Raw genomic sequence first — 11115 nt, 5'->3', positions numbered from 1 at the left:
AAAACAAACAAACCAAAAATCTATAAAAAAAGAACCAAATGGCAAAAATCTATGTGAAACAACCTCAATCTCTCTAGTAATCACTGAAATCCAACGTAAAACAATATCATTTTATAAACAAGAGTATTTCCTCTTGGGCCTTTATTATTCATTTTCTTACATGTGTAGTTTGCTTATGCTATAAATACTTTCGTATTTTGTTCTTTTCACTTATAAGCATTTCCTATTGTAAACATTTTTATGGCTTCAAAATATTCCATCATGTGGACAAATTGCAATTTAACCATTTCCACACTGAGATTGGATTGACAAAACAATAAAAGCAGAATTTGCAGGATAAAGTTACCATTTAAGAAGTGCCCTATACAAACATGGTGTTTAAATGGTACAGAATCAGCTGTGCTCTGTTCCCATCTGCATTTTTAAGTAAGTACTGACCAGACTATACTAGAAAAGTTTACTTCCTTAAAGAGAAAAAGCTCCATGTCAGTGCCTTACTTTTCTATTCATTTTCAAGATCTTTTTAAAATCTCATAAAATACTTTAAAAAAAAGACAATAGTTAATTTTTAGTTTTAGTTTTTATACAACGAAAGGATGTCACTTGGTAGAACTGTATTATTCTTGGTAACACAGTTTAAAATGTGTTTATCTAAAATTGTATGAAGAACAGAATATTCTAATTAAATATTCTGATTAATTCTGAGTTGCCGTGTGACACTTTAAATAGATGATAAATTTTCAAAGAATTAGAATGAGGTAATGAAAACAAAATAACTTTTATGAAATTATACCTTTTAAGCCATAACTTTTATGATTCAGGAATATTTCCTACTGCTTTCCTGTTCATCATAAGCATTAGTTTGTTAGCAAATAGCCATTTCACCCTCTTGACAGCTGAACTTCCCCCTTTGTAGGATGCTCTCAGCCCTGCTGTGCCTTTTCTGATAGCTCCATAAGCAGCCTTCTATTATATAGTCATTTTGTAAGCCTATTTCTTTCATTGGATTGAAGGTTTCTGTATGACACAAACATGGTGTTTGCAACCCACATAATGAACATTCAATATACATTTTTTATTTCAATTAATTCCCCCCAAAATGGAGGAAGGATAAAACAAGTATTTGTAGCAATTCTTAATTGCTCTTTCATTTCACAAAACAAAAAAGAAAATAAAAACAGCTATCCAATCTTTGATGAGAAATTTACTGAATGCTTACTTTGTGGCAAATACTAAGTGCTTATAACATTCTCAAAATTTTCAAAACAATCAAGGAGATAGGTGGTATTATATTTACAGAGGAGAGAACTGACAGGGAATAAATCATGTATTCAAATACTTGCTAAGCACCTAACATCCTGGGCACTGAACTAACACTAGTGATATAGCAGAGAACAGACTGCCTTTTGTGGAACTTGCTGAAATTGCATACAAAATGTATCAGCATTCTAGATTTATATATAACTTTATATATATTATGAGCTTGGAAATGGGAGTTCATCCCTGAAATGGATCCATACTTAGGACTGACAAAAAACAGAGACTGAAAAGTTGAAGCTCAGACTCTGATGACCTCTTCAAGGTAAGAGGGACCCTGAAAGATCACTCTGCCTTTGCTGACAGCACCAACCTTCTGAGAATCTGATCTTCGGGTTTACAGAATATATTCTCAAGAGAAGATTTATAAAGTAATAAAAGGAACTGGGTAGAATTAAAATACTACATGATTGGGTGCCTGGGTGGCTCAGTTGGTTGAGTGACTGCCTTCGGCTCAGGTCATGATCCTGGAGTCCCGGGATCGAGTCCCACATCGGGCTCCCTGCTTGGCGGGGAGTCTGCTTCTCCCTCTGACCCTCTTCCCTCTCGTGCTTTCTATCTCTCATTCTCTCTCTCTCTCTGAAATAAATAAATAAAATTAAAAAAAAATTAAAAAAAAATAAATAAAATAAAATACTACATGATTAAAGAAATAAGAGTTAAGACTTTCACCTTTTTAAACTAGGTATTTTTCTATCTTGCATATAAACCTCAGGTAAGAACAGGGTGAAGCCACAGTAGAACAGAAGTCTGAACACAGAATGGACTTTGGCCTCCTGGCCTCTAAGTGGGGTACAAAGGTCCAGGGGAAGGAAGGATAAGACTTCCGGGTACCATCACAAGTCATGCAACAAAGCTGTGAACCCTAGCTGCTATGCCATTTTGAATTTTATTTACCTCTCTCTCTCGAGACACCCAGTTTAAAAATGCAAACCCCTCCCACCAAAGAGAGAGAGAAAGAAGTTTCAGGTCTGAAATATCAAATTTGCATCAGACACTTCCTGTTAAACACTGAAGCTGCTGAAGTTGACTCAGAGCTCCTCTCACCAGGCCAGTGTAACCTACTCAGTAAACTTCAAGATCTTCACAACTAATCTCCAAGGCCCCAAAGTTTCAAATAAAACCAAAAGTGAACACAGAAAGTGAACAAGAGAAGTTTTAGAAGCTACTTTCTAATTCTGGGTGGGCAGAAAATTGCCTTTTACTCTAAAGTTAACATAGAACACTTTTCTCATCTACCACAGTATGATCTAGGAAATCTGAGGCAAAGGCACCAAACTATTTCCAAATGCAATGACTTGCAAACAGAGGCTGACCATGGCTCTGTGTCCCCTGAAGTCTACTCAAACATGCCTAGGGAAGGGAGACCAACACAGCACTCAACACACACAACAGTACCTATGTGACATTAGGAACCTTTTATTGAGACAAAGCAAACGGTGGCCTGAAAATACCACAACATGAAGGCAGGCTGAGGAAACCAATCTGATTTCTTTTTCCTCTATGGCAGCCCAAATGACGAACTAAAGACACTCCAAGATTACTATTTATACTTAAGGCAATTTAAAAAGCAAGGTCTTAACCAAAAAGCCTGTACCTGGCATTCAAAAAAATACTTACATTTTTTGGATGGACTAAAGACCTAATTGGCTACAGAAAATCTGTACAGCAGGGACCTGTTTTCAGCAGGTAAGCCTATATACAAGTAAGAATCTCTTACTCTTGTAACATTGTCCTGTTTTAAGAGAAAATGTTTAACTCCCATGCCCTGCAGAGGTCTCTATGACCCCAGAGAAGCACAGACCTATCTCTATTAGAGAACTATTTACACTGCACTATAAATACACATACAACACACATCTGCCCCCTCCTATTTCCCAAATAGGCGCTGAATGCCTTCTGTGAGGGGTTATGGCTCATTCATTTTTATATCTACAGTGACAATTAGTAGGCACCCAACATTTTTTTTTTTTTTTTTGCATGAATGCTAAATGAAAATGATTTTACATCACTACTGGTTACATTTCAAACATTCCCACCATTACCCATCTCCAAAACAAAAACACTAAATTGCTACCAAGTTTACTATGTTTTTCACAATATAGTGCTTTAGGACTTTTTAATGTAAATAAACATTTGTGATTAACTAATTTTCAAAATAATGATACAAATTCAGCATTCTTCTTGGAATGAAAAATTTGCTTGGAGATTACTTCATCCTTTTTCTCTTTTTCAAAAGTGCATCTCGTAGTGCCAGCTAGAACATAAGAAAAAATATTTAAACATGGGAACTCTTGGGTACCCCATTATACTAATTTGGTTATATGGCAGTGTAACAGACTGGAATCACTAAATCAACAAATCATCCTGAGATAATTGTGTGTCTTCGGTGTGTGATGGATACTATTCCATGAATTCCCAAGCACCATTCTTTGAGTCCTAGTAATTTTTTAAGATCCCTAGCTTTTGAATTTTAACAATATAGTTATGTGTTTTTATGTTTGCTTTGTTAAAGAATTTTTGGGGGTGGGATTACCTGACTCTGTATCTAAATGTTCAAATTTTTTGGATTTTATGATTTTTAAGTTATTAACTCCTTGCCTTTATTCATATCTGGGTCTTGGTATGTCTTTGTAGATGGGCAGAATAGCTAAGGATAGACACTTAAGGTAAAAAAGCTAAGTTCATTTTTTTTTTTTAAGATTTTATTTATTTATTCATGAGAGACAGAGGAGGAGAGAAAGAGAGGGAGAGAGAGAGAGAGAGAGAAGCAGAGGGAGAAGCAGGCTCCCAAGGAGCAGGGAGCCTGATGCGGGACTCGATCTCAGGACCCTGGGACCATGACCCGAGCAGAAGGCAGACGCTTAACCATCTGAGTCACCCAGGCGCCCAAAGCTAAGTTCATTTTAACCTAATTTGTATGGCTGAGGAGGTATTTCTCAGACTCATCTGTGCCTTATTTTCTTATCTGTAAAATATAAAATCACAGTACCTGCTCATATTGTTGTATACTAAGTTAGTTAAAAAAATGGAAAGCTCTAGAATAATCAAGGCACAAGGTAAGAACCATGTTAGATAATGATGTTATAACCCAAGGTTACATAAGTTTCATTCTGCTCATTAAACTTTGTAATAAAGCACAGACTGCTCACTAACCTCACACATATCTCAGTTCCCTTCTCCCTTCAACTGCCACCGTTTGAACATAAAGAACTTGTATATTCTCCTTCCTCTTCCTTTATACCTTTCTGAAGGCCTCACTGCAAGATCCTCCTCTCTCTGCCATAAGCTTTACCTTCTTTTTCTAGTCTCATCTTTTTACATATTCTTTTTTTAAAAAATTAAGATTTACTTACTTATTTAAGAGAGAGAGCACACGCATAAGCAGGGGGAATGGCAAGCAGAAGCAGAGGGAGAAGCAGGCTCCCTGAGGAGCAGGGAGCCCAATGCTGGGCTCCATCCCAGGGCCCTGGGATCATGACCTGAGCCGAAGGCAGATGCTTAACCGACTGAGCCACCCAGGCGCCCCACCTTCTTATATATCCTATGAGTATACTCAAAATGTACAATAAGACCTCATGTGCACTTTTAAGCCATGTAAGACCCTTTTATTTAGGACAATAAAATATCACTGAGAGGTAGAGGGGTATAAAATGTGATGCTCCATGGGGCGCCTGGGTGGCTCAGTTGGTTGAGCAACTGCCTTCAGCTCAGGTCATGATCCTGGAGTCCCGGGATCGAGTCCCACGTCGGGCTCCCTGCTCAGCGGGGTGTCTGCTTCTCCCTCTGACCCTCCCCCCTCTCATGTGCTCTCTCTCTCAAATAAATAAATAAAATCTTAAAAAAAAAAAAAAACGTGATGCTCCTTTTCCAGAGGGTGCTTCGGGTGTGTGAGATAATAGAAAATATAACCTGGTCTCTAGCCCTGGTTCCTGGCACAGAGCTCCTAAAACTGGTAATTTCCTAAGTGATAAGGGCATCTCCTTTTAATATTTGTCTTTGACCTGGTCCCTGACACAGGGATCCCAAAACCCTTGTAAATTCCTAAGTGATAAGAGCACTAGGAGCATCTTTTGTACTAATGAGGCAACTAAATGGGCTCCTGGAGAGGGGCTGATCCAAGAAAGACCTTGGAATTTTTGGCAGCCCTCACCCCCAACCCACACACCTTTCCAGAGAGGGGAAAGAGGCTGGAAATGGAATTAATAATTGACCATGCCTATGTGATGCAGCCTTCAAAAAAATCTCCTTAGTGTGAGGTTTTGAGAGCTTGCAGGTTAGCGAACACATCTGCACCAGGAGGGTGATGAATCCCACTTCTGTCCACAGGGACAGAAGCTTCTGCATTCAGGACCCTCCCAGACCTTGCCCTATGTATCTTTTCATCTGCCTGTTCATCTGTATTCTTTATCACATCCTTTAATAAACTAGTAACCTTAAGTAACCATTGCCCTGAGTCCCATAAGCAGTTGTAGCAAATTAAACCCAAGGAGAGGGTCACTGGACAGAAACATAGGTTATCACCTGGGCTTGCGGCTGGTTTCTGAAGTCCAAGAAAACAACGTCAGAATTGAATTGTAGACACCCAGCCAGTATTAGAGAAAATTGCTTGTGTAGGGACAAAACTCCACACACTGGGTGACCATAAATGTCAGAAGTGAAGTGTAATGTGTGAGTAGCAAAAGAAATACACAGAAGGTAGACTGAAATGGGTTTTTCTATTTTAGGATTACAGGTCAGTTTGGGGGATGCTCTGAAGTTGCACTGCCCAGTCCAGTAGCCACTAGTTACATGTGGCTTTTGGATGTTTGAAAAATGGCTAGTCCAAACTGAGATGTGCCGCAAGTATAAAACACACACTGGATTTCAGTTAGTTCAAAAACAAGAAGGTATGGTATCGGGGCGCCTGGGTGGCTCAGTCGGTTAAGCGGCTGCCTTCGGCTCAGGTCATGATCCTGGAGTCCTGGGATCGAGCCCCATGTCCGGCTCCCTGCTCGGCGGAGAGCCTGCTTCTCCCTCTCCCACTACCTGCCTCTCTGCCTACTTGTGCTGTCAAATAAATAAAATCTTTAAAGAAAAAGAAGAAGGTATGGTATCTCACTAATAACTTTTATATTGATTACATATTGAAATGATACTACTTTGGATATATTAGGTTAAATAAGATATATTACTGAAAATAATTTTGCCTCTTTCTTTTTACTTTTTTATTTTAAAATTATTTATGTGGTTTGTATTGAATTTCTATTGGGGAGTGCTGGTCTAGAGTGAAGAAGAGAATTAAGAGAAAATTAGGAACCTAGAGTCAAGTTTTATAATGGAGAGATCTTGAAGAAAATAGAGGAGAAGGATACATAAATAGAAATTCGGATTAATTTCAGGTTCCAAATGGCAAGGCAACTGGAAAACAAGGGAAAGGCATTCTTGAACCAACAAGTCCAATATCCAATGAACTCAACCCTTACTTTTTTTTATAAAATTTTTTTTAAGATTTTGTTTATTTGACAGAGAGAGACCCAGCGAGAGAGGGAACACAAGCAGGGGGAGTGGGAGAGGGAGAAGCAGGCTCCCCGCTGAGCAGGGATCCCAATGCGGGGCTCGATCCCAGGACCCTGGGACCATGACCTGAGCCGAAGGCAGACACTTAACGACTGAGCCACCCAGGCGCCACCAACTCTTACTTTTAAATAAAAAATTCTTTCATCTCATGACTCAAGAGGTGCTGGCCAGGAACAAAGCAAGGCTTCCAAATCATGCCAAAAAAATCTCGCTAAAACAACAGAGGAAGCAGGGAGTGGGGGAACATCCAAGATCACAAAATGTAGCAAGGTCACACAAACCTCATAATGAAGGAAGGAACAAACCATGGTGCCACTCAGTGGTTACTATTCTTCAACCGTACAATCTTATAAAGGTCTGCTGAAGGATAAGCTAATAGATGAATCAATTCAACTGTGAATTTAAACTGAACTGGCAAAATTCAGATATTTATTTATTAACATTTATTTAGAGAGGGGGAGTGAGAGCAGGAGGAAAGGGCAGAGGGAAGAGAGAGAATCCCAAGTAGACTCCCTGCTGAGTGCATGGAGCTCGATCTCATGACCCTGAGATCCAGAGTCAGATGCCTAACGGAAAGCCAGCTGGCATCCCAAAATTCAGATATTTGAAATCCGAAATGGCACCTTTCTTTTCACCTCAATTTTAACAACCTCTATTCCAAAATGTTGTCACTTTATTATTTACATAATGTTGTTGGACATAGTTTAGAACCAGAGAAATGAAATAAGCAGATAGGTAGATTTTATTTTTTTATTTTTTAAATATTTATGTATTTGAGAGAGAGAGCAAGCGAGCAAGCACATGCAGGGGGAGCAGTAGAGGGAGAGGGACAAGCAGACTCCCCACTGAGCAGGGAGCCTGACACAGGGCTCGATCCTAGGACCCCAGAATCATGACCTGGGCCAAAGGCAGATACTTAACCGAATGAGCCACCAAGGCACCCCAGGTAGATTTTAAATGGCACCTTAATTCAGTTAATGCTGCCTTGGTGCCCCCAGAGATGGAACACTGCCCTAGAAATCTGGCCATTAACATTCCGGCCTGGCAGACTTATCTTGGCTAGCAATTTAGGAACACTGGTTTACTCTTGACTTGATTTCCTGGCGATCCTTCAGAATACACTTAAAAATACTCTGGTACATTCCTCATAGAGAAAGATATGAAAACATGAATTTGTTTTATTATAATAAATTACTAAAATAAGTAAGCCTACTGAGCAGCACCAGACTACACAGCAAAGACTATAAACAGATAAAATGAAATCCTCAAAACCTGTAAACATAAAAGCTTTGCAAAAGGGCACATAAGGAAGGATCAGGATATTGTATTTCACAGATGCAATGTTGAGAATGTTCGTATAGGGATGACCTTACAGACCATCTAGCTTACACTCCTTTCATTACACAGGAAGAAAACGGACTCCCCTTTGGTCACACAGGTGAATCTCAACCAAGTCAGGTGTAGGATTTACATGTCCTGACCACTTCCTACCTCTCCATGCTCTCCAATACTCCCCATTAATCCTAAGACACTCATAACACAAGGTCCTAAAGGCACAACTGTCTCAAGAGTAAAGATGTCTTAAAATGACAACAGTATTCTAACCAATCAAGCTTCATTGAACTCACCTGCTTTTCTCGGAAGGAACGCTTGTTTTTTGATCGGACATTATGGCTATATCGCATCATCATAAAGTTCTTCTGTTTTTTCTTCTCTTTATTTGTGGAACTGGAAAATGGGTTCATTTTGGTTTTCTTCCTCACAAATTCTTTTCGGTCTGTCTTTCCAGCCTATTAACACACACACAAAAACACTTTTTAAGAGTTATCTAATCCACATATGTGTCTCCTCTATGCCAGGCACTCTACTGGATGCCAAGGACAAAAAGATGGATGGAACTCAGTCCTTGCTCCCCAGTAACTCACTCCAGGGGAAAAATGACCATGATATATTATAATGGAGCAAGGAAAACTCAGTGGAAGAAAAGGGCCTAACTCAGCCAGTCAGATCAGAGGAGCTGTTTTTGGCAGGATGAAGGCACTCATGGTGGGAGAAAGGAGGGAAAGGGTAGAGCATTTCAGGAAGTACAGATAGAGTATGAGAAGGTGGAGAAGAAAGAACATGGATCTTAAACTTATCTAAACAGGTTTCAGTACAAATGGAATGCAGAGGGTATCGTGGAACCAGTATGGGATGGTGCCTAAAACAAATAAAGGTGTAGAAAATAAAACTGAAAAGGTAGGCAGTTGGAAAGGCTGGAGATGTGCAATCACATACAGCCCACAGCACCTGCCAGAGGCTATTCTTTAATGACCGTAAACATTTCCCTGCTTTCCTAAGAGCTCGGATAAATGCACTGAGCCTCCCAGATGCGAGAACAGGTGCTAATGCCTTTCTGTGTTCTCCATCTTGTTCTGGCTGTTGCTTACATGGCTATCTAGTTGTTAAAACTCATCTAACAGAACATCTAATATCTGTGCATTTTATTCTATGGTAATTATACCTTTATTTAAAACATCAAAATAAAAGTCTGCCATTCTGTGGCTATTCATTTTATTTCATTTTTAATCTTATTTGCTTTCTGTTAAGAACCAGGAAATGATATGCTTCACTTACCATTGCCGTTGCTAGTCTTGTCTCCTTGTCAGACTTTGGCTTCTTATGAAGGTGTTCAATGTCCCGAAGAGAAAGTAACTCACCCCTGGGGTAAAGAACAAATATAATATGAAACCAGGGTGGAGGTCCTTTCCCTAATACTTTCATCACCACGTGAGCTGACTGAAGAAGCCCCGCCGTATGTGTTGTTTTACCTGGGCTCCTCATCACTATCGATTTCAATATATTTCCTCTTTTGGGCTTTCCCGGGGGCAGCGTCGAGTTCTTTCCTCATTTGGGCCATGCGGATTTTCTGGAAGTCTTCCTGAGTTAAAACTCGGCTTGTGCTAATGGCTGCAGCTTTGGCTTTCCGCTCCTCCATGGGCATGCTGTTGAGCTTCTTGGACTTGAAAGTACACAACAGAGGTTTAAAGAGCTACTAGCTCAAGTGAAAGCTAATACTATAAGTCCCCCCACAAGGCCCAGCATGAATTAGGTCTTAATAAACACAGAGTGATGCACCTGTACAAGGAAATTTCAGGACTTACTATTTTTTGCTGTTCTTCATCAGAAGAGTGGTGCACATCAACCCACTCGCCATCAGCATCTGCCTCCTCACTGAGACTGGTACTTTCCCACCCAACTGTGAAAAACAAGACACTGTTAATGCTGTCACTTTATGTTGTGTACTCACGGTAAGTTGAAATAAATCAAGCAAAAGTCAATGGAGCTCTATGGACTAATACTTGAGCAATATTTATTGTTAAATAAACCACACCAATGGGAAATACGCACGACCATGTATCTACCGTGAGCTAAACCTTATCATCACTTTCTTTAACTTTCACGACTCAAAAGAAGAGGAAGAGACCCTATAAGTTAAGATACCTATCCCAAGCCACACTGCTAGAAAATGTGGCCTATGGTGAAATCATAAAAATCATGTCTGATTCTAGAGCCCATGTTCTTTCCACCAAACCATGTCCATCAAAACAGCACCTGGACATTATCTTGGCCACACAGCGAGGGCCTGACAACTTGTGTAAGCATATTTATACATGTTTTTAGAAATCAGTTAGAAACAGTCATTCAGAGAACTGAAGTCGAAGATTCTGGATGTGAAAGAACCTTGTAAATACCTCAATGAAGAGGCATTAGTTCTTAACGGAGTCACCACAATAAGCTTTCGAAATCACAGATACTTGCAATTTTTCAGTTCCCCATAAGAAAGTATTTCAGCTTTTTTGGTATGGCATAAACACAACCACTTCTGCTGAGGCCTCAACTCTAACTCTAGTCTGGTATCTTGCTAAGTTCCACCCTATATCCTACATTTTAATAGTTTCTTAAATCCTTCAGGGCTTTGCTCATTGTTTGCTTGGAAAATCCCCACTATTCTACCATTCCTCGCTTATTATTCAAGATACAGCTCATGGGTCAGCATCTCTCTGAGGCCTTTTTTTTTTTTTAAAGATTTTATTTATTTGACAGAGAGAGACACAGATAGAGAGGGAACACAAGCAGGGGGAGTGGGAGAGGGAGAAGCAGGGTTCCCGCCAAGCAGACAGCCCGATGTGGGGCTTGATCCTGGGATCATGACCTGAGCCAAAGGCAGACGCTTAACGACTGAGCCACCCAGGCGCC

General features: G+C 39.9%; 1 protein-coding gene across 1 annotated transcript in view; it reads right to left on the bottom strand.

The window, feature by feature from the left end:
- Positions 1-2716: 2716 nt before the first annotated feature.
- The window catches only part of SDAD1 (SDA1 domain containing 1), a 28201-nt gene continuing 19802 nt past the window's right edge, over positions 2717-11115 (bottom strand). The window contains exons 18-22 of the mRNA XM_028100727.1: positions 10020-10114; positions 9687-9877; positions 9493-9577; positions 8505-8666; positions 2717-3574 (exon numbers count right to left, since the gene is read on the bottom strand). Of these exons, the coding sequence (XP_027956528.1) occupies positions 3527-3574; positions 8505-8666; positions 9493-9577; positions 9687-9877; positions 10020-10114 (581 nt within the window). The 3' untranslated portion in view covers positions 2717-3526. The remainder of the gene's footprint in view (positions 3575-8504; positions 8667-9492; positions 9578-9686; positions 9878-10019; positions 10115-11115) is intronic.

The sequence above is a fragment of the Eumetopias jubatus genome, unplaced genomic scaffold, assembly GCF_037043125.1.
Source record: "Eumetopias jubatus isolate StellerSeaLion01/CBP00866 unplaced genomic scaffold, mEumJub1_p1.0 scaffold_2, whole genome shotgun sequence".
NCBI classification, from domain to species: domain Eukaryota; kingdom Metazoa; phylum Chordata; class Mammalia; order Carnivora; family Otariidae; genus Eumetopias; species Eumetopias jubatus.
Note: the sequence above shows the minus strand (reverse complement) of the source record. Positions and strands in the feature narration are given on the sequence as shown.